The following is a 24,979-nucleotide window of genomic DNA, read 5'->3' as shown; positions in this document are numbered from 1 at the left end:
ATAGAAATATTTAATAATTTTTATTCGAAGTTTATTTTTTCATTATTTCAAACATTCCCCTTACTTATTTAATACGATTTCATTTATGTGGCTGCCTTGGCTGGTCTCGCAATAGGTCATCCAGTTAACCTAGTTTTTCAAGACCTTGGTGATCGTTTCTGGCTCTATCTCATGAAAGGCTTGCTCGATATTCGCCTTAAGGGACTGAAGTGGCCAACTGCGATCTTGGCGCGTAAAAATCAATTATGGCATAGACTGGGTGAGATGGCGTGCCCTTCTGTTGAAACCAAAGTCCATGTCTTCAATGTTCGGCCACAATTAGTCATTTTTCATGCCTCTGTATCGTTCACGGTTAACTGAAATTGCGTTTCTAGCATCATTTTCAAAGAAAAAATGGGCCAGTGATACCATCATTCCAAAATCCGCACCAAACTGCCACTCTTTGAGGATGCACTGACTTCTCGAAGAGAGGCCGGTTTCGGCTCCCCATACTATATGTGACAGTTTAGCTTGATTTTTCGAGCAAAATCGCTGTCGTCAGCTGCTCTGAAGCCAACATTTTCTTATCGTTGTTCAAGTGTAAAGCAATCCATTTCATTCCGCGGAGATATGATACTGACTTTCTGTCGATTTATCCACCGGGAAAGAGCTGTCACTGCGCATATAATGTATAATTAAGGGGAAAAATACTATATGACGCACCCTGTACACTTAAAAGCCTATGGATATTCTTTTTAAAATTTTAAAGTTATATTCAAATTTTAATTTTGTAATAATTAAATTATTTGTGCGTTGTCGTAGTATTGGAATTCACCAATTTTTTATGCTTGGGTAAGCCCCTGAAATGCTGCATTTTTCATTTTTATTTTCTTTTTCAACTCGTTTCAACTTAATTTTTTTCGTCTATATGAAACTAGTTCGTTAACTGGTGTAATGCTGATGCAGAGGCTGACAACCGCCATTTCATAGGACATCGCCATATTAAAAAGTCCAGTTGCTGTGTCTGAAAAGAGGTAGAAGACGAACTACTTCAGCTGTACTGCAAACCGGTGGTAAGCTAGTTCGGAACTAGTAGGCTTAACTGCAGGGTGTATATGAACTTTGTTGTTACGCAATTGCCGCGCAGTAAGGCAACTCTCTGCATTATCCTCGTTTTTTGCGTTGATTGTGGCTCCTTGTGAAATATGTCAGTACTTTTTTTCGTCATTTGCTTGTAACTTTCGAGATTTTCGAGGTGATACAACTTGAAACACTTCACACACACTTGGCAGGTGCTTTACACTTACTTTGTGTGCATACACCCACACGCTTACTCCTATATACTTATGCTATAAGTATATGCATGTAGGCAGATGTGTTCACTATATGCGCGTCTATATATACACCCATTACAACCATAACTTTTTACCACTTTTTCTTTTGCAGTTAGTTAATTCATAATTTTATTTATATTTCTTTTTGTGTGTTTTTTAGCTTTTGCACTTTACCTGCCCGTCAGACACTTACCACAATTTCGATATTTTCGTGTAGGTTCTTGCATGATGCAGCAAATGTTTCAGAAGTGGCATATTCAAAGTACCACAGTTTGTTTTTCATGCGGCTGTTGAATTTGTGTGGATTTTTTTCGCGCTCCAAGTGAAACTTAACGCAAATCGCAGCATCCTGGAAATAAATTAATTAAAATATATATTAATTAAATATGATATGAAACAGGGTGAAAATTTCAAATTTCAAATGCATATAAATTTATTTCATTATTAATATAATATATAAAAAAAAGATGTCTTCGAATATCATTCTTCTCCTTCTTAATTGGCGCTATAACCGCTTACGCTATTTTGGCCGAGTTTAACAAAGCACGCCAGTCGTTTCTTTCTCGTGCTAACCGGCGCCAATTGGACACACCAAGTGAAGGCAAGCCCTTCTCCACCTGATCTTTCCAATGCAGAGGAGGCCTTCCTCTTCCTCTACTACCACCAGCTGGCACCGCATCGAATACTTTCAGAGCCGAAGCGTTTGTATCCATTCGGACGACATGGCCCAGCCATCGTAGCCGCTGGATCTTTATTCGCTGCGCAATGTCTATGTCGTCGTAAAGCTCTTACAGCTCATCGTTCCATCGCCTGCGATATTCGCCGTTGCCAACGTGCAAAGGTCCAAAAATCTTACGCAGAATCTTTCTCTCAAACACTCCAAGCGTCGCTTCATGGGATGTTGTCATCGTTCAAACTTCTGCGCCATACGTTAGGACGGGCATGATGAGAGTCTTGTAGAGTGTTAATTTTGTTCGTTGAGAGAGGACTTTACTACTTAATTGCCTACTTAGTCCAAAGTAGCACTTGTTGGCAAGAGAGATTCTGCGTTGGTTTTCAAGGCTGACATTGTTATCGGTGTTAATGCTGGTTCTTAAGTATACGAAGTCCCTTACAACGTCAACTGTTTGTTTGATGACAGTTGGTACTTCGTTTTGTCCTCGTTCCCCATCAGACCCATTCGCTTTGTCTCTTTATCCAGTTCGGAGAAGGCAGAACTAACAGCGCGGTTGTTAAGGCCGATGATGTCGATATCATCGGCATACTCCAACAATTGTACTCTCATATAAAAAATTGTGCCTGAGCGATTAAGTTCTGCGGCTCGTACGATCCTCCCCAACATCAGGTTAAAGAAGTCCCACGACAGCGAGTCACCCTTCTTAAACCTCGTTTGTTATCAAACGGCTCGGAGAGGTCCTTCCCAATTCTGACGGCGCTGCTGGTGTTGAGCAACGTTATCTTGCATAGCCGTATTAGTTTTGCGGGGATACCAAATTCAGACATCGCGGCATAGAGGAATCTCCTTTTCGTACTGTCGAATGCAGTTTTGAAGTCGACGAAAAGATGGTGTGTGTCGATTCACCTCTCATGGGTCTTTTCCAAGATTTGGCGTATTGTGAATATTTGGTCGATAGTAGACTTTCCAGGTCTAAAGCCACACTGATAAGGTCCAATCAGTTGGTTGACGGTGGGCTTCAGCCTTTCACACAATACGCTCACTAGAACCTTATAGGCGATATTAAGAAGACTAATCCCGCGGTAATTGGCACAGATTGCAGGATCGCCCTTCTTATGAATTGGGTAGAGCACACTTAAATTCCAATGGGCAGGCATGCTTTCATCCGACCATATTTTGCATAGAAGCTGATGCATGCACCTTACCAGCTCCTCGCCGCCATGTTTGAATAGCGCGTTATCGCTATTCTCACCTCGTCATGGTCAGGTAACGGAACGCCAATTCCGTCGTCAACGATTGGGGCATCGGGATCTTCACATTCTCCGTGACATGCGCAGCTGTCACTATTTAATAGGTTCGGGAAGTGTTCCCTCCATAATTTAAGAATGCCCTGGATGTCAGTCACCAGATCGCCGTCTTTGTTCTTACAGGAAAACGCCCCGGTCTTGAAACCTTCTGTAAGCCGCCGTACTTTCTGGTAGAATTTTCGGGCGTTGTTCCTATTGGCCAGCATCTCAAGCTCCTCGCACTCACGTATTTCGGCCTCTCGTTTCTTCTGTCGGTTAATACGTCTCTCCTCCTTTCTTAACTCTCTGTAGCGATCCCACATGGCTCGCGTTGCGCCCGATCGCAGCATGGCTCTATAGGCAGCATCCTTTCTTTCGGCGGCAGCATGACATTCCTCGTCGTACCAGTTGTTTTTGTGGGCTCGCCGAAATCCGATTTCTTCTTCGGCGGCGGTACGTAGAGAACGAGAAATGCTCGTGCATGCCGGTTTGTTGGGCAGTACTCTCTGAGAGCAGGAGTGAGAGTCGAGTGGCGAATCTTCTAGCTGTCTGTTGTGATTGCAGATTTTCGATGTTGAACATTCTTTGCGTAGGTAGATGTACGTTTTTTGCTGCACAGAGACGTGTGCACAGTTTGGCTGCAACAAGGTACGTACATCTAAAACACTAGAAGCGTGTCTTCCATCTATTCCAACATGATCGATTTGGTTTCGCGTTTTCCGATCAGGAGACAGCCACGTTGCTTGGTGTATTTTCTTATGCTGGAATCTGGTGCTGCAGACTACCATGTTTCGGGCCCCGGCGAAGTCGATCAGCCTCTGTCCGTTACCGGATGTTTCGTTGTGCAGGCTGAATTTTCCGACTGTGGGACCAAAAATGTGCAGTTGGTTTCTCAAAATTAACTAATTCCCAACCTTTGCTTAAAAATTTACCATAAATTATACAACAAATACCAAATACTCACATAAAAGTTGAAAACTCTGTTTAATAAAAAATATTCGACAAATTTTTAACAAAATTTCAAATTTTGTAATCTAAATTAAAAAAAATCTAAATTAAAAAAAAAAATTCAGAAAGCAATATTATAACCCATCAAATTTTAGTATAGTAAAGCGCGCGTTTGAATTGGCTCAAAATTCTCGTTAATTTTTGACTATTTTTTTACTCATCGTGTTGAGCATTTTCTCCATATAAAAAAAATGCCGTGTATTCGTTCAAAATAGGTCAAAATATCGGTTGTTTCTTATTTTGATCATGAGCTTAGAGTAGAGCATATATCTATAGAGTATAATGTAGTCGATTATCTGTCTCCTGCTAAGGCCTATCTCTGGATTTCTGAGCTCACATACATAAGTCTTAGAGTTTAGAGTTCAAGTTATCCTAAAACTCAAATTCAGCTTTCAAAGATTTATAAAAGAATAATTTTGTCCAAACTACAATATTTAAACACATTTTCTTTTCTCACCAAAAAAAAAGTCCATTAAAAATTTAAAAACCAAAAAACAATTTATCTCAAAACTTAATCACAAAAAGTATGATACTTCTGGTTGAAGTTATGCTCTTGTAAAAGTGTAATTTTGTGGTTATGAACTGACACTAAAAGTTAACAAAAATTTGCATAAATATTTCAGAAATTATACCTTTGCCCTTTTATTCTGCGCATGCAAACACAAATGAAAAAGAGGTTAAATGTTTTCTAAACTTTGTAGTGATCGCAATTTGAAACTCGTAAAACATACGCACACTAACACACAAGTAAGCAAAAAACCAGAGTTCGTACAAAGTAGTATAAATGGCCTCTTTGAAATGTTCAAAAGTTGCACGAAAGTTGGAGAACAATTGGTGAGAAGCAGAAAACAATGTGCTCCCTGAACAGGCGACACGAGAGTCTATACAAGAAGAAGCTAACTAAATATTAAAATGAATGCATTGTACCTTCGAGTGCAACCAGAAATGGTAACTTTTCAACTTTAACCGATTAACAAGAACAGAATAGGAGATGGCTGCTACACCCAGCTGGAAGTTGTTTTGTTAACATTAATGTCCAACACTTTGATATATAGTGTTTTTGTATGTGAGTCACAGGTGGAGTGCACTTTTTAGTTGACGTACGTAAATTATAAACATAAATTTAAATTTAGTTGGTGGTTCAATGGAGGTATACTAAGGAAGGACGGCCAAAAATTTCACGGCGCGAAGAGAAAGAAGTGCGAAATTAAGGGGGTGGTAGGGTTTAGCGCTAAAAAAAAACACTTTTTTTTTAATTTTTCACAGAAATATGGCTAAAGATACTTTAATAAAATCAGTTGCATGTTATTGTACATCTTTTCAATAAGTTTTTAAAAAAAATTAATAATAAAATATTGAGAAATAAGCCCATGACAGAGTTTTTTTGGAGATATGTTTTTCGAGAGGTGCTCTGCGGTGCCAATCGGCATTCGTCGTAGAATCATCTGAAACTAAAAAAGTTGAATTTTTCAGTTAAAGTATGACGTAATGCTCCCCCCTCCCCCCATTAATAAAATTTTTTTTTTCATTTTTGTAGTTTTGGTGGCAAAAAAACGTAAAACGAGCATTTTTGGCGAAAAATTTCGCCATATTTGTAAGTGAAAAACAACCTTAAAAAAAAAATAAAATAAAAAAAACAGTGGGGGGGGGGGAGGTATTTTTGATTTAGAAAACGTGTGCCAAATTTGAAAAGAATCGGTTGAATAGTTTCGGAGTTGTGATTGGCACCAACTTTTAAGAAGTCGTTTCGGGAAAAAACGCGTTTGAAAAAATGACTCTGAAAAATTATCGATGCTCCGCATTCGAGGTAGAGTGCCTACAAAGGCTATAACTTTGAGAGTTCTGCTCCGATCCACTTAAAATTTTGACACAACATTCTTGAAATGATTTACTATAAGATGAGTGAAGAAAAAAAATTTCGATTTTGTGACCCTACCCCCCCCCCTTAAATATGAAATAATTTTTTTTTTTCGGTAGTCAAGCCGCAATAAAAGCTCTAGAATCTAAAACACACTCGTCAAAAACACTCATAGAATATTTTAAACTTGTAAATGACGTATCAAAATACTAAAAAGTACCCCTTATTTGGGTGCCAGGACACAGGAATATAGCCGGGAACTGCAAGGCAGATGAACTTGCTCGAATCGGTACAACGCTCGACCTCCAAGTGGATAAGACGCTGATACCCATGCCTCTAGCCACTTGTAAACTACTGATAGATAGGGAAACCATCAATAAGGCAAATACAAGTTGGCAAAACCTCTCAACATGCGAATTAAGCAGACAGACATGGCCGAAATGGAACAGCTGTTGATCAAAAAGCTTGTTAAGATTTAACGGAGAAACTATAAGAAAAATGGTAGGGGTACTAACTGGTTATTTTCTGATATGCAGCCGCGCTAGAAGGTGAGGACTCCCGTATTTCGATTTCTGTAGAAGCTGTCTAAATACAGAAGAAGAGGAAAGAGTCAGGCACCTTTTATGTGAGTGTGAAAGCTTAGCGACAAGAAGGCTTAAGGGGTTACATGAGTTTCAAGCGCCAAAAGAAACATACAGTCTGTCCTCTAGAAGCGTGACCGGCAAATTCAAATTTAAATTGAGTTCTGTTACAAAAACAAACAAAAAATTCAAATGCTGTGAAATACGGGTGTCTTTTTCGCAATGTTCGTAGTTTTGTGTTATTTGTTAGTTTTGTGAGAAGTTTAGAAAGCGTTTGTTGTTTTTCAAAGTGATTTGAAGTAGGCTTCCTATGCACACATCTTAAAGGTACAAAAATGTCACATACCTACATCTGTTGATGATCGAAAACTTCAACGAACTCTTCAGCATCCAGTTAAGGTTCATGTTTGGGGCTGCTTCTCCGAAAAAGGAATTGGGCCATTTATTTTTTGACTATAGTTTTGATGAATAAATTTTACCGAAAATCATTATTACCGTAAGCTGCGAAGATGTTTGGAAGATCAAGCCAACCTTGGATTTTACAAGAAAGCAACGATCCCAAGCAGCAAAATGGCCTAATGCCAAACATTTTATATATATTTCATATATAGGGTTTTCCAAACAAAGGAAGGTATGCCGTTAATAGTGAAAAATAACATCAGTCAAATGACCACCACGACCACGCTTACAGGATAATATCCTTTTCATGAAATTTTCCATAACCAAATTGCAAAGTTGCTGCCCTATGTCCTCGATAGCCTCACGAATTCCATCTTTGAGGTCTTGAATCGACCCTGGGATGTTGGCGTAGACCTTCTCTTTCACGTGGCTCCAAAGAAAAACACCTCTTCGAGAGGTGTAAAAGATCAATGGTTTCGTTGCTTGTGTGGCACGTAGCGCCGTCTTGTTGAAAATAAACGTTGTCCAGATCAATACCATTCAATTCCGGCTACAAAAAATTGTTAATCATCTCTCGATAGCGCAATCCAGTCACCAATAACACCTGCTATTGGAAAACCCTATATAAAAGTTAGGACAATAGTTTTCAACACATCAAACCAGAGCATTGAAAAAATAGTTTGGGGAAATTTTGAGGATATTTCAGTTCTTTGTTAATCTCCAGAAGAAATTCCCAAGATGGGAAACAACTTTTGCCTAAAAAATTTGAAATTTGAAAATATTTGTTTTTTTTAAATGTAATATATTTCGTGAAGGTTTTCAAGATTCAGCCATTGGGATCTCTATTCCTATGAACCCTTTAAAAAAAATTCTTAAAAATGACAAAAAATTTTCTAGTAAATGTTAAAAAAATTGTTTTTATCCTAAAGAATAAAAAAAGTATAAATGGTAAGAAGAACCGAATACGTTTAACTCTAAAAAACTCTATACCAAAATTTTCAACACTGAATAAATCTCAAAATTATAATTTTTTTTTTTAATTTTTGCGGTTCACTTTTTATTACTCAATTTTACAATAAAAGAATTTTGAAAAGAATTTAAGGCAAACTTCAAGATATTTTTGTCACTTAACTTATTTCTAGTTTTTATTAAGTACCTCTTTTCAAACAAACTGGTGTCAACACCCTGCTAAATGAGTTTTACTTTAACCGTACTATGCTTTTTAACGTTGTAAAAAATGTTAAAACTGTTGAAGTAGTTTTTGAGTGATTTCGAAGAAATTTTCTACCTTTTATAGATATATGTCGAATATTTCCTACTGGGTATACCGGAATTTACTCATAGTTACATATGCTACTCACACCAATGCAAGGTAATTCCATATTTTATGAATACGAAGAAGGACTACCGCAATAAATATGGCAGTCAGGACTAAAGGACTAAAGTTGGCTTTTAACGTATGGGTGTCCCTGGCTTTCACGAAGAAAAGATGGGCAGAATACATAAAAGCGCACAGATAAAAATATCTTCATATGTGTCTGCCTTAAAAGAGGCAAAGATTTACGAGATACATAAAGAATTAAAGAAGGACTATAATAAGGATGGCACCGTAAGAGAAAATTAAAATTCGACAATACTGAATGGGTTGAATAATATGTAAAAAAGAACTAGCGACGCGCTAAAAATATACATTTTCAACTGTATGGATGATTTCTGTGTGGCGGCAAATGACGCTACTTGCATTGTAGGCACATATTTTGTGTAGGAAGGTGTGTGCGTGAGTGGACACAATGACAAATAAGTTTTTATTACCCATGCGGTTATATGACGAAACCATTGAATAATGGCAAAAAATCAAAATAAAACAAAATGTGCATACCTACTCTTGCATACTCAAATAGTACGTTTTCATATACACAGTGAAATAACTGTACAGACATATAAATATATGAAAGCATGTGCGTAAAAATCACGTCGGCTTTTCTCAAAGTACTAATGAAGCCATCGATTTTGCGGTTTGACTTGGTGGATTGGCGGCCTGATTTTTACCGAGTGCGGCAAACTTTTCACCGACAATCAATCGAGCATACACGCACACAAGGACACGCTAAAAGGACATTTCATACATGTTAAATATTTATTGAACTGTGGCTGTATTTGTTGTAACTAAATCCGTGCGATGTGATTGGAATTTGACCGTAATAAAATTTTTGTATTTCAATATGCAAGCTGATACTCGTACTGCTGTCTGTCTGGCATTTATGGTAAACATATGCATAGATGTGAATCCCATATATGTATGTATGTGCCAGGGAATGAGTATTCGAAATAAAAATGTAATAAAGCAAACAGGCATTTTGTGACAAAGGACTCCTCGGTGAATTTGCTACTTAATTGGGTCGAAAGGATGGCATCTGAAAGCAGCAGCGAAAAAGCATCAAATTTGAGTGCTAACAAAAGGACACAACAACTGGTTTTTAGGAAATTACGCGTGTTAACTGCAGTAGCCAAATAATTGCTATGACAATTCTAACGCGTTTCAAAAAGATTTTAGCTTCCGCGAAAATACATCTGAATGGCGATATCGAGATATGTCAACCGTTTTTGTGGCCTTTTTGTTGATTATATGGATATTGCCTATCAACACTTTTAAAGTTTTTTAAAATAACACCAATATTCAAGCACTAATCCGAAAACCCAAAACTTATGGCATATTCTGATGACTTGGCTGTTATCTTCTCGGGTAGGTGTCATCAAACGATGAGTGAAATACTCACAAGGACACTCGAGAAATCTACAAATGGCCAGAATTGGTCGGACTGAAGATGGAGAAGATTGATGGGACTGAGGTTGGCGCAATGCCCCAGGCTGTTGAAGAAAGGAGCGGTAAGTGACCTAAATCGTCTAGCTGCCAAGCCCGGACATTTACAGAGAAAGTGTTCAACAGTCTCTTTCTCTGACAGGTCCCCACAGCTTCTGCAATGGGGGTTAAATGGTAACTCTAGCTTTTCCTCGTGTATGCCGATCGACCAGTGAACAGTAAACACAGCTACGAGTTTGGAAATTGAATGGCGAGAAGTCTAAAGGACTTTCTGAGTTCTTCGTATATCGTATTGGAGCCAAAGGGTTTTCCAAATAGCACATGAAGAAATGGAGCTCCATCTTTTCTGCCCTTTCCTGAGAAATACTATAATTTGTACAGTTCACCTGCAACAACTGTTAGAGTATGCCGATGACCGGGTACGAGGCCTCTGAGGCGAATTCAGCCCCCTTTTTCGCAAGCTCATCAGCAATTTCATTTCCCTCTATGCCCTGGAACTCAGGTCAGAGAAATGTATCTTTTAACCTGATTGCACTTTGAGCTGCAATGGATATAACGTAAAAGTCGATGGAAAGTAAGTGCAAAACAAAATGCAGGGCAGCACTGGGGCAAATTTTAGATGCTCCGGTGATGCCAATGCATGTAGTCTTTTGCACCCTCCCAAATTTAGTGATATTATAGCCCTTTCGAAGAGCTTACTACCAAACCAGGCATCCATACGTTAAAATTGGCAAAACTACTGCTTTGTACATCCACAGCACGACCTGTGGCTTCAATCCCCATTTTTTACCGAGCATAGATTTGCAGCTCCGTTTTGTCAGAGTTGACTCGGAGGCCGCAAGTGGTAGCCCAGCGACTGACTACAGCCAGTGTATCTGTATATATAAAAATCAATTGCTGTTCGTTAGTCTCGCTAAAACTCGAGAACGGCGGAACGGATTTATCTTATCTTGGTCTTGAAATACCCGAAGAGGTCTAGGGAAGGTTTAAAAGGTGAGAAAAATTCGAATAATTGTCGGGAGAACCCTAAAAACAGCACTTTTCTTCTTCCCATATAAACGTTTTCTAAATAAAATTTGGAGTCAATTTGAATTATAATCACTCACTGTGTTCATCGGACCTCATATTACAGCTATGAAACGGACAAATTTTTCAACGCACCTAAAAATATTTGTGAAACAAGTGACAATCTTTAAGACATCAAATGTTACACCATAATATTTGACATTAGATTTGACAACCAACTAATATTTCAATCTATCCTGTCGCACTTTAGAACACGGAAAGTAGTATTACGATATCTATGAGTGAGCGGGAACTTTCTTTACTTTGGCGATCCTTTGTGCGATAACCCGAAACGCAAAAAATCATGGGGTTTGCCCGGCCACGCATCAACGTCGACGGCCAAGCAGAATATTCACGGCAAGAAAATCATGCTCTGCATTTGGTGGGATCAGGTCGGCGTCGTATATTTTGAGCTGCTCCAACCGGGCGAAACAATCACGGGGGATCGTTACCGACTGCAATTGATGCGTTTAAGCCGGGCATTGAAAGAAAAACGGCCGGAAACGGTAAAAAGGCACGACAAGGTTATTTTGCAACATGACAACGCTCGGCCGCATGTTGCTCAACCTGTCAAAAAATACCTTGGAACGCTTGGCTGGGAAGTGTTACCCCACCCGGCGTGTAGTCCAGACATAGCTCCCTCCGATTATCATTTGTTCCGGCATATGAGTCTCGATTTGGCGGACCAGCGGTTCTCCTCGTACGAGGCTACCAAAATATGGGTTGAGTCATGGATAGCCAAGCAGCGGCCAGAATTTTGGAGAAACGGCATCCGGAAATTGCCCGAAAGATGGGCGAAAGTTGTAGCTAGCGATGGCCAATACTTCGAATAAAATATTTTGTACCGTTTTTTCACAATAAAGCCCCAAATCTTCGAAAAAAACCTTTAAAACTAATTCAACCTACCAATATATTTATGAGGAGCTTTTTCATGGCAGAAATATGTACACTCGGAGGTTTGCCATTGCCTGCCGAGGGGCGACCGCTATTAAAAAAATGTTTTTCTTAATTTTGGTGTTTTACTGAGATTCGAACCAACGTTCTCTCTGTGAATTCCGATGGTGATCACGCACCAACCCATTCGGCTACGGCAGCCGCCAGTGACTTTTCCAAAATATCAACAATGACTGAGGGAAACGCTCCCGATACCATTAGGACTAAGTTATCGGCAAGAGGTCTGGTTTTGTAGTAGAATAGAACGGCTGGGAGAAGGGTTTAGAATCCGATCACCACGCATACAGTTCTTTAATGACGGAAGGAGTAGGAGCGGCTGTCTTGTGCCCGCAGATTTATGTATAACCAGGGGAATTAGTATTGGAATTTACTCCAATCGACACTCGCACAAACATTTTCATCGATAGTTAAGCTGCTATTAAAGCAATAATGGCTGTAATGACTAACTCGGAATGCGTGCAATACTGTAGATCCAAAATAGTCGAGCTATGCGAGAGTAGACAGTTTACAATTTATTGGGTACTAGCCTATATGGCAAACCTCGACCCACAGGATTGCCATAATAATGTTACGAACTTACCTACAACACGAAAACCGCCTACTTTATTATGTCACCCCCAAGGAATGTATTGTAATGTACGGGTTAGGCTAAGGCCTTTATGCCCTGCGACCAGATTGATCTATAGTGCGCCCCTAATTACTCAATTATAATTATTTAGTATACCGAGGAATCGAACCAACTCCTTAGGAGGGAGCAGTTGTAGGTCTTCCTTCTCTAGTAGGCACTAGCCTAGGATTCTGTGTCTCTTGTGGCCTAATGCCTTACATTTGGTGACTAAGTGTTCCATAAACTCCTCTTCATCACAACAGAACCTGCATAATCTTGTACTAGATAATCCTATTGTGTTAAAGTGTTTATTACAGGCAAAGTGACCGGTATTAATAGATTTTGGAGACCTTTGGAAAGATTTCGGACCCGGTAGATACCATTGAGGTTAAAATATTCCAAACAGTCGTATTTTTGGAGCAATTTAATTCAAATAGTTTCAAATTTCAGACCCTCCACCGATTCCGTGCTCCTTATGCCTTATGCCATTGAAAAGCTCACTCGTTCCTGGTAGATCAATTGGAAAAATGTCTGAGCATTTATATCATTGCCAAGAAATTGAAAATCAGCCAGAAAAACATTTGGAGCTATTTGCAAACTGCTGTTAGGTAGCTAGGTCTTTTGGATACCAAGGGGACACACTTAGACCTGGTGGGCTCAAGAAGAGATACAGTTCACTAACAAGTTTCGTGTACGGGGTAGCGAAGCGGTAAATCGCAACAGTAGCTAACTGATTTACGAGCCGTAGGCATCATACGAAATCACGGCCGAAATGTGCGAGAAGAGTTATTTGTTTGTGTTTTCTTTACCTCTTTTGACACTGCCACTACCTAAAGATTGATGTGAGTTGTGTAAAGAATTGGAGCGTAGTTGGGGTAATCGTACTAGCTGAATCAGAAAAATTGGTTTCAACACTTTAGGTTTTCCCTGCAGGGTTATTGCTAACTTGTAGAAAATAGTTTGCAGTCGTACACACACACACACATATACATATATTACTATAGTAACACAACCATTTAGTCACATTTGTATGCACACACCAGTAAAAACGAGATTGCTCATTTGGTAGTAGCTGCTTTTTTGACGCACGCTAGCGCATTCCTATACACCCACACAAACATACATGTGTGTTTGAATCAGTGATTTTGTTGGTCATTTACTGGTGCGCACATTTGGTCACATAAATTCCTATTTGCCGCGAAATGCGTTGATTGTAATCTTGGGATTTAATGGAGAATGCCAACGATGCTGTTTGGGTGCAAACACAAAAGCGTTTGTGTGAAAGTGCCTAAAAGTATGCCACATCATTATGGGAACGTGCGCTTCGTTTGCGCTACTATGTGACTGACAAAAACAAATGCCTTTACTGCTCTACTTTTTCTCCAATGGGAAAAGTTCGCCTGTGTGTGTTTGTTTGAGAAGTATGGGAGTTTATGCACAAAATACGCGATTTGGGGCGATGCCTTTACTTTTCTTTGTAACGTTCACTTTAATGACTACTTTATGTGAGTTTATGCGCGAGCAATGGGTGGGGAAAAGCTTAAGTACTGACGTAAATATATATGTACGTGCGTATGTATGTATACATATGTACATTTTTGGGATTATTGTGGAATTAAAATTGAACTTAGAGCAAGAATGTCAGCAGCTGTCAACAACGAGAGAGTTGGGTAATGGAAGTAGAGCGATTATACAAAAACATGTGTGTATGTGTATGTGAGCACCACCTTGTCTAAATAGAATTTAATATTAACTTAAATTAGATACCTCTTTAAAGAATTGTGAAAAACTTTTCGTTGACAGCGTTAAAATTTATAGGCACCAACACAAACATTTTTACAAATATGCGTGTACCCACAAATTTAACTAAAACTTTTCACTGTCTGACAACACTTTTTACAAGCGACAGTCGCCACTAAACAAACTATGCACGCAGCAACCAAACAAGCTAATATTTAACATCCGGCATGCGTGTCACTGTGTGCGGTTCTATGCTTACACGCTTTTTATTAATGCATAACTAAAGCCAAAACTTTTTCAATTTTAAATCAAAGTTAAAACAAAACTTTGTATCTGCCAAAGTAACAAAAACAAAAATCAAAATTAGAATGAAAATTTATTTGGCATTTGCTACCTTGTATTGCAAAATTTTTTCCAACACAAAACGGACCGCAGGGAGCTGCGCACTGGAAGCTGTCTAAATTTGCATCCTACCATTTGGTTTGCCGATTAATCTGATTTCGTGGTAATGAGCGGCATGTTTAGCATCAAGTCGGCGCAACCCAAAAGTACCCACAACAACAATTCAGTAAGGGGAAACTTCATAATGAATATGCAAAATGAGTATACATACATATATACATATATACATATACATATATACATATACATATATACATATATGTATATGAATGTGGTGAGTAAATGCGCGAGCATCCCTAATACAATTTGCCGCAACGCCAATAATATGCACGACAAGTAAGCGCTACCGCAACATGAATATTTCATGAGTCTAAAAGCGAGTGATGTAAGTATCTTGCATTGGAATGCCTGATACTCGTACAGTGGGCAATGCTTGTTATTTACTTTGATGAATTACTTTTCATAGCCGGAAGCCTAAATTTTAGTATGCTATGGTTTCTGTTCAGGTACATGAGGCATCTTCGCCCACATTGACAACCGAAACTCCACGAAAGTGTACTGTAATAGTAAGCAGAATTATAGTATACTTCAAAGCAAAATTGCCTGTGATCTACGTTTGAAATGCTTTCTGCCTTAAAAGATGAAAAATTCTGATAAAAATGATCTGCCGTTCTCAAGCGGCATAATACTGATGCCCTGAAGAGAAGCCTTATCAAATAAATAAATCAGTTGCAAATGAAATGCCAACGGGTAGAGGGCGGATAGACCAAGATGGTTAAAGGCAGTCGGTTGTATAAGCTGAGGGTGCTAGGAGAATAAGAACCGCTAAGATTAGCTAAATGAGATCGAAAACTTTAAGCATCATTGCCTGCGGTGTACATACTTACATACGGATGTGGGTAAAGCCAGACCGGGGTGAGTTAAGACCATCTGGAAACGGAACGTCGTTTTAATAACGAAAATGGGATCTGCCAGGATGAACTTCAAGCTATCATAGTCCCTGAGAGTCATTCTGGAGAATATTTACATACGTAATAGAATGCTACCTCGTTTTCTTCCAGGCCATACATATATTTTAGTAAAAAAATTGAAGACGCTCTCTTACAAACCCGTTACCTTCTTGGGTAGTTCATTTACTCCAACGCGCTGTTAAACCTGCTGTAATAGGGTTTGCTTTTGGGTTCAATGGATCATAAAGAATATGAAAAAATTGCAATTTTGGGGCACGGATGATCAATGTAAAAAGCCTGAAGAGCTATTGCATAGCCTTAATCACCATTTGGCGCGGTGACCATTGACTGGCTTTTATGGCTCAATTTTGAGATTGCTGATGGCATTATCCTAATTGTAACTGATGAGCGTTACAAGCAGAAGTTGAGCGACCTATTTCCTCTCATAAGGTGCTGAATTGGAGCAGTTCTCAAGCTCAATGCAAAATATTTTGTAATAAACAACCCCAAACGCCATAAAATGAGCAAAAATATGCGTTAACTCAAAAGATGGTCATTTGACCGATGTAATTTTTTTTAATTAATGCAATCAATTTTATATTTTCAAGTAAACTTTCCGAGAGTGCAGAGCCTAATTTTTTTGCACTTTTACGAAATGTTAGTCAAATCAAGTTATAATACAAGGTGGCGCAAAAATAACCTTGCGATGTTTTTTGGCTGTAATTAAAAAAAAAATGAAAAACTTTGATTCTTCTTGTGGATTATTTTTATTTGGCCTTTTAATTTTTTTTACATCAAGTCGAAAATATGTGCCATCTAAATGGCTGCCGCCACAGTTGATTGCCATTTGAGCCCTTTTTATGTCATTTTCCATCACTTTGGCCAAAACTTCCGGCGATAGGTCCTCACATTCTTGATATTGTCTTTAAGAGCTGCAAGAGTCTGAGGCTTGTTGACATAAACTCGCGACTTCAAAAAACCCCACAAAAAGAAGTCTGGAGCGGCCAAATCAGGTGATCTTGCTGGCCAGTGCAAATCGCCAAAACGGGAGATTAGGCGCCCGGGAAATGCATCCTTCAGCATATCGGTTGTGGCACGTGCAGAGTGTGCCGTTGCACCGTCCTGTGGGAACCACTCGTTGATCATTGCTCTGTAGCGCTCACCATTCACAGTAACCATTTGGCCCGCGACGTCTTCGAAGAAAAAAGGTCCGATGACATCTCCAGCGAAAACAGCACACCATCCAGTGACTTTGAGCGGGTGTAATGGCTCTTCGTGGGTTACACGCGGATTTTCAGTGCCCCAGAGGCGTAAATTTTGCTTATTTACGTACCCGCTAAGATGGAAATGGGCCTCGTCACTCATAATTATTTTTGATGAAAAATCATCTTCCTCTTGGTGGTGATTAAGGATGACTTGAGCGTATGTTAGACGCAATTGGCGGTCAGCAGCTAACAGCTGATGCACCGTCTGGACTTTGTACGGAAACATCTTCAGATCATGTACCAAAATTCGCTGTAAAGACCGTCAACTGATACCCATTTGCGTGGCACGTCGTCTGGTCGATGTCGACGGCGCTTCCATGACATCCTCGGCTACAGCAGCAATATTCTCTGCAGAACGGCTACTCCGTGGTCTGCCACGCCTGGCAGCATCTCGTGTTGTGCCAGTCTCTTCGAGGTGAGTGGCTAAACGTCGCAGTGTTTCACCAGTAGGCGTTGTACGGCGATGAAATCTGCGACGAAATTCACGTTGTGCCAAAGTCGCCGACAGATTATTGGTCAAATAAATAGTCAACAATATTCCGCATTCTGGAGCAGTGTAGCGTAACATTGTTTATTAACGTGTATTTCGCATGTGTTTACTACACAAATGTCAAAACAGAACTGACATTAGGGGCCAATCGCAAAATTTATAGCATTTTCTGATAGGAGGATTACTTTAGCGCCACCTGTTATTATGAACGGCATTGTTAACTCTAAAGGACTAAATACAAGGTAAAATATTTCTCAAGGTTTGTTGATATGCTGAAGTAAAATTTGTGGCCAGACTTGACAGATTTAGACCGGAAATGGCAGTTCAATATGGAATTTTTTTTTATTAGTGATATACCCCAAATTTGTTCTTCTTCCTGTTTTATAAAAGCTTAAAAAAGTGTTTGATGTTTCCCTTTAGAAATATTTTATTTTTATTTTTGTTATTTATTCCCTTATTATAAAATAGCAAGAAGAATGCAAATGAAGTATGCATGTCAACATATACAATAATATATAATATTATATTAATAATTAAATTTCAAGGATATTTAAGAATACATTTTTCAAAGAACATTATTTTGCTTTTCGTTTGACATCCCTATTAATATCATCGATTAAATATAAGTATTTAAAACAATTGTTTTTAAATTTATGGCATCCCTTTGAAATTTTGAATTTAAATTTAAAATTGAAATTAAATTGATAAGAAACTGAAATAATGAGCAGGACTACTGATTCGACAGTATTATGTACCAATTAAAGTTTTACTGGTTAATAAAAATAGTTGATTTTTCTTGCACGGTGTTACGAATCTAAATTTCTAAAAATTCAAAACGGCAGATCAAATATGTTGATAAAATATAAAAATGCTGATATAAATTTCTAATATAGTATCAAGTGAATCTGAAAACATTTTCACGTTTGATATATTAGTCACATTTGATCCGCTATTTTTAGTTTGAAAAACTGGAAAACTTGGAACCATAGCAAATTAAGGAGCTCCAAAGGCAAAATCAATACATATGCTAAATTAAATTTGTATTTGCTTGTACAGGGTTGCCCATATTTGACGGACCCATCTGGCAAACCTGTGTCTTTTGACAGAGTCGTCAGATCGCTTAATGACATACCGCGTTCGAAGCATCAGTCCAAGCAGATTTTTACTATGGAACAGTATATGCCACGCGAGCGCTCCCAAATTGATGAAATTTACATTCAACAAAAGAAGTCAATTGTGAAAACTCAACGTGCGTATAAAAAATCAAATAATGTGAAAAGTGCGCCTTCTAAGAACACCATTAAACGTTTGTACGAAAGGTTTTCGACTGGTGATGCTCTTTCTAATCCAAAGAGGCCAAATCAAAACCGACCACGGCGATCGGATGAGAATATTGCTCTTGTACGGGCCAGGGTTGAGACGTCGCCAAGGACATCCCAAAATCGCCGTTCTCAGCAGTTGGGCATTGCTCGGACCACTTTACAACCAATTATCCTCATTGATTTGCATTTATTCCCGTATAAGATTCAATTGATGCAAACATTGTTGCCTGCGGACAAGCCTCGTCGATTGGAATGGACCCAAAGAGTCATCGAAATGGCTGAAGATGACGAGCAATTTTGGAATAAAATCATCATGTCCGATGAGGCTCATTTCTTATTGAATGGGACGGTAAACAAGCAAAATTGCCGTATTTACGCCACTGAAAATCCTCACGAAATTCAAGAGGTACCTCTTTACGACGAAAAAGTCACTGTTTGGTGCGGCGTTAGTGCGAAAACGATTATTGGACCGTTTTTCTTCGAAAATGAAGATGGTCAAGCTGTTACCGTCAATCAGGAGCGTTATCGCGATATGATAAATGAAAGTGTATGAGGCAGTTCTGGTTTCAACAAGACGGCGCTCTACCACACACAGCTCGCACCACAATCGATTTTTTGAAGAAATTGTTTCCTCGTCGTTTGATGTCGAAAAATGGCGATTTTGACTGGCCACCGCGTTCGCCCGATTTAACGCCACCTGACTTCTTCTTGTGGGGATATTTAAAATCAAAGGTTTATAATAATAAGCCAAATACCATAGAAGAGCTCAAGAACAACATCCGTAAGGAAATAGCCGCTATTCCAGCCGAAATGTTAGCTAAAACTATGGACAAAGCTGCAAAATGGGCACAATACGCCGTACAGGCTCAAGGTGGCCATTTGAGAGATATCATATTCAAAAAGTGATGTCAACAAATCTACTTGAACCAAATAAAATGATTATTATCGTCAACATCAAAAAAATTGAGTTTTTCTTTGATTTGAAGAAAACACATGGGTCAACCCAGTACTGCTTCATTCGTTAGAGACTTGCAAGCAATTTTTCCTCTTATAAGGTTACCACATTTTCATAAGTTTGGACTATAATTTTTATATTATTCTAAATGTTTTTTTTTATAATTTTATTATTATATATTAATATTACTATTACACGGTGTGACAAAAAAAAAAAAAATTAAATATACTTTTATGGAGACCTAGCACGATTTGTGGCTATAGAAAAACTAAAAAAAATGGTATAGGAGAAATTTCCAATACACCCCCAAAATCTCATTTTATGGCCATAAAACCGTTTTTCAGTAGGTTGATGTGAACAATCCCTCCTAACCTCGCCAATTTCCATCCGATTTCGAATTTGTTTTTTTAGTTCGAAAGAACAAAAACAAGCCTTTTTGACAGTGTGTTGACAATTTTTCTGAAATGACAACTGACGAGACTGTAGACGGAAGTATTCGGAATTTTTTTATTTTTTCTCTATTTTTTCAACTTTGACATCATTTTTGCGATATTATCCGATATTGAGGATGTTTTTTAGTAGACTACTGTTATAGTGAATTTAATTCTGCGTCGAATGAGCTATATTTGACTGTAATTGAATTAAAATTCATAGAGTTGTGCGAGTTGTGCGAGTTTTAAGATTTTATTTTTTTTACTAATTTTATAGCAAGTGCCGGTATAAACACATCATCAGTACGAACAGTACAGGTTTAAAATTTTAAAAGATGTCGGGAAAAACTAATCTTCATTTCAAAAATGTTTGCTAGACCTGCTCCGTTTATAAGAGTCATCACTTGTTTTACGTTTCAAGGACCAGCAGTAATCAGCAAGCATGTTGATGGAGTTCTTCCCTTGAAAACGTTTTTTGATGACTCCTATCTCCTAGTGAAATCTTTCACCCTGTTCATCGCTCATCTGGCCCAGGTTTTCCGGGAAAAAATTCAAATGTGAGTGCAGAAAGTGTATCTTGATGGACATATTGCATTCCATTTTTTCGTACGCACTCAAAAACTCTTTGACGACTTCAACATAATCAGAGCTCTTTTTATTTCCAAGGAACTTCTCACACAATGATTTAAAACTTTCCCATGCCCGTCTTTCCACTGCACTGAGCTTACTGGTAAATTTCTCATCTCGCATGAGTTTTCGAATCTGAGGCCCGACAAGGAGCCCTAAAATTGTGATGACTGTTATAAACGGAGCAGGTCTAGCAAACATTTTTGAAATGAAGATTAGTTTTTCCCGACATCTTTTAAAATTTTAAACCTGTACTGTTTCGTACGGATGATGTGTTTATACCGGCACTTGCTATAAAATTAGTAAAAAAAATAAAATCTTAAAACTCGCACAACTCTATGAATTTTAATTCAATTACAGTCAAATATAGCTCATTCGACGCAGAATTAAATTCACTATAACAGTAGTCTACTAAAAAACATCCTCAATATCGGATAATATCGCAAAAATGATGTCAAAGTTGAAAAAATAGAGAAAAAATAAAAAAATTCCGAATACTTCCGTCTACAGTCTCGTCAGTTGTCATTTCAGAAAAATTGTCAACACACTGTCAAAAAGGCTTGTTTTTGTTCTTTCGAACTAAAAAAACAAATTCGAAATCGGATGGAAATTGGCGAAGTTAGGAGGGATTGTTCACATCAACCTACTGAAAAACGGTTTTATGGCCATAAAATGAGATTTTGGGGGTGTATTGGAAATTTCTCCTATACCATGTTTCTTAGTTTTACTATACCTACAAGTTGTACTAGGTCTCTATAAAAGTATAATTTCACTGTCGCACAGTGTTATTATTATTCCATCATTATTAGGCCTCTTCGATTCGCCAAGCGTTAGTACATAAATGGCGAATAGAAGGAGCAACTGGCATAAATAAACATATGTTGGTAGCACTGGAAACGAGCAGCCAAAATTTGTTCGGAAGCGCTTAAGGGAACCCGGCGGTCTAGAAATTTCAAAAAATCGATTTTTTTTTCAATGCTTCAAAAGTATAGTATCTTAAGAATATACTGTGAAATTTTCATGAGGAAATTGCCAATATTATAGCTTCTACAGCCCATTAACTAGGCAGAGAGCGGGCCACGCGCTCCTGTACCTCAAACTTTAAACTCATTTATCTTGAAACGACTCTTTTCGGCGTTGTAAAAAAAAAAAAATTCACAACACCAATGGCTATTGCCCGTACTAGAATTATATTATTTTTTCAATTATTTCGTTTTTTTTATTAAAAAACTGAAATCGGGGTTTTTAGAGTATCAAATTCAAAACCGCGCCATTTTGTCAAATTTTGTTTTATTCTATTTTTTGGTTTTTGTGTTTCAGATAAATAGAAGCGTCAAAATGGACAACACCATCCAGGTCCAACTTTTCAGGAGGGCCAACTTCAGCGCCATTGTTAAAATTATTAAAATTAAAAAAAAATGTAATTTTTGTATGTAAAAGAAGTTAAATAAAAAGCCTAAAAAATTTAAATATCGTTTTTCATTTTTTTTTGTAAAAAAAATTCTGAAAATACCCTAAATTTTCGAGCTCTAGACCACCGGGACCCCTTCGTGAGTATTAGTAAGATCGCGTTCATATAGGGAATTCACAATGTTGAAGCAACAAAAGTCTTCCCATATGAACGCGATCTAATGGAGCTCATTTGAAAGAGAGTTGGCAGCATTGAAAATATTGAGCTATACCAGTTTTATGAGGCAGCAGCAAATCTTACGCGATAACTTTGTTGCTGCTTTCACACGCAAATTGTTTCTTAAGTAATCAGAGCCTAGTGATAGCGAGTAGAGAGGTGATGATTCGAAGACGCCTATTACATATTTCCTGCTATAACATAAATCACATAAATACAAGTTGCAAACTTTGTGCAAAAATGCAAAGACTCTTAAATCTGCACCCAAGCTAATCTCTAAACCAGCCAATTTATACTGGTACTGTTTTTCAGGCAGAAGTCTGGGAGTGAGGAAGATATCATATTAACATTTTTTCCGATAGTCAAGTTGCGATCGAGGCTCTGACGGCGAGAATTTTGAGTCACTTCAAACTTACTTTAGCTTTAGAATGAACTCTGTTTTTATAAAACAGTAATTCAAACTAAAAACAAATAAATAGAACCTGATCAAATTATGTTTAATTTTGTAGATGGGCCTTATATGTCCCAGAACTGCTAAACAGTTAAGCGAATCAATCACAGTTTCAATAGTGGAAATATGCCAAGATAAATCCAAGATCAATACAATAGTCCCAATTGACAGCCCGCGTTTGTTCAAAATTCAAATCAAATTACAAAATTCAAATCAAATTTCCAAATTCAAATCAAGTTGCATGATGAGAATTTAGTCCGTTACCTCTGTATGCATGAGTATATTGCCAGCACTGTGCCTGTCTCTAAGGAAATATTTGTATGTATGTATGTATTTACAATATTGAAACAGCTGTGAGCTGACCCGAAGCATCTATGAATTTCTGCCATATGTCAGCCAACTGGCAATCCATTTGGCTGACGTCAACCCTTTTCACTTGACCTATGTCACATGATTTGTGACGGCCTTCAGGGAACTTGTAATTGATAAATTACGACAGTAAAAAAGTAAAAGTATTCCATACTTATCCTAAACTGATGGTAAATATTTTTTTATAGAAATGTGCTAAAAATAACAAACAAACCCTTAAGTTTAATTTCATGCCATTGTGCTGAAATGTCCTTCAATCTACTTGTAATCTCCTTTTAATGACATAAAATTAACACCTTAACTGTGCGTGCTCGCAATTTTCCTTAAAATAATGCCTTTATTTTGCTGCCTGTTCATACCACAAGCAAAATTGAATTTGCACTTCAATGATATTTTGTTCCAGCAGCGTAAGAACGTGTGTAACCATAGACGGCATTGCCGCAATTTAGGCGCTTAAGCAAAAACTCATAGCAACCGGAGTATATGTATGTGGGATGAGCCATTGAGTAGCGCACGTAAGTAAGCAATTGTGGTTTCACATATATAAATACAACAACAACACAATTGTGAGGTATGCAGGTGGGCGAGGAGTAGTACCTGACAAGGATAATGCGTATAATGAAGGAATTTAATGATGTTTACTCGTTAAAGCGGTAGCCTTTTGTGCAGGTCTATGTGCGTGTGTGTATGTGTATTGTGTGCATGCAAATGCTTGCCATTAAAGTTGGTTATCAACATGTTTGCGGCTGCGACAGCTCTGCGTGGCGTTGGAAGAAATCATTATTATTTTATTTATAATAATCATAATTCACCATTTTTATTGCGGTTGCTAAAAGATACATGTATGTGTGTGCGTGTGTGTGCCTGTGTCTGTAAGCTATGACCAAATGAGGGCAACTGCAATAATAATAACAATAACAATAGCAGTATTAAAAGTGACGCCAAGAAGGGGTAGTTTTTGTACTGCACGACAGCCTTGACGGTTGATACCCAAAACAGTTCCAACATCGCGTAGCGTAGGGAGCTCTCGTATTAAATATTTCCAGAATAAATTAATTAATATGGTTGCGCCGCTCTTCAGAACACTTACGCAATATATTGGAAGGCTATCTGCCATAAAAATTGAAGTCCAAATTTCAGCTGGTTTTGCCTTCCCATAAGTAATCAATGCTGTTCTTCACTTAAGTACACCTTAGTGTGACAGTGAAATAATGGGACTGACAATGCTTAGCGTGAAGCTTTCTCTCTCGCATCTACACGTATAATCAAATCAATATTTTTCGGGATTTCGGGATTTATAATTTCTGCCGAAGTATTTAAAATGGAGACAGAAAAAACTACTTTAAAAGCAAAAAAAATATTGACTTTAAATTTTTAGCCAATAGGGATATGCGTGTATATTTTTGTTTTCTCTTTAATATAAAAAGTAATACATATTGCACATATGACTTTGTTGAGAAATGCTGCATTTGCTTACTTCTTAATTTTCATACAAATTTATACGTGTTAACCACTACCAACTACCGCTTATTCTGCTTAAATTGTACGAGCTTAAAATTATCTGAACTTTAAGCACAAAATATTATAATTACATTCGAAGTTTTTTTTTCATCGAGCGTTTTTCCTACATACCTTACGTTATTTTATAAGTTATTTAACTTTTTTTTGTTAGTAATGAAAAAGAAATCAATTATTTCTGCGTAAAATTTTTGCGCAAATGGCTTAGAACTGTTTTATGGTCGATCTTTAGCTCCTGGGCGATGCTACGACTACTAACATGGC

General features: G+C 38.0%; 1 protein-coding gene across 1 annotated transcript in view; it reads right to left on the bottom strand.

Moving 5' to 3' along the window:
* Positions 1-24,979, bottom strand: part of LOC129245344 (diacylglycerol kinase 1) — a 293,249-nt gene that overhangs the window by 20,794 nt on the left and 247,476 nt on the right. Inside the window, exon 18 of the mRNA XM_054883446.1 lies at positions 1,507-1,662. Within this exon, the coding sequence (XP_054739421.1) occupies positions 1,507-1,662 (156 nt within the window). The remainder of the gene's footprint in view (positions 1-1,506; positions 1,663-24,979) is intronic.

The sequence above is a fragment of the Anastrepha obliqua genome, chromosome 4 (genome assembly GCF_027943255.1).
Source record: "Anastrepha obliqua isolate idAnaObli1 chromosome 4, idAnaObli1_1.0, whole genome shotgun sequence".
Lineage (NCBI taxonomy): Eukaryota > Metazoa > Arthropoda > Insecta > Diptera > Tephritidae > Anastrepha > Anastrepha obliqua.
The sequence above is the reverse complement of the archived record's forward strand: the minus strand, read 5'-3'. Positions and strand labels throughout refer to the sequence as shown.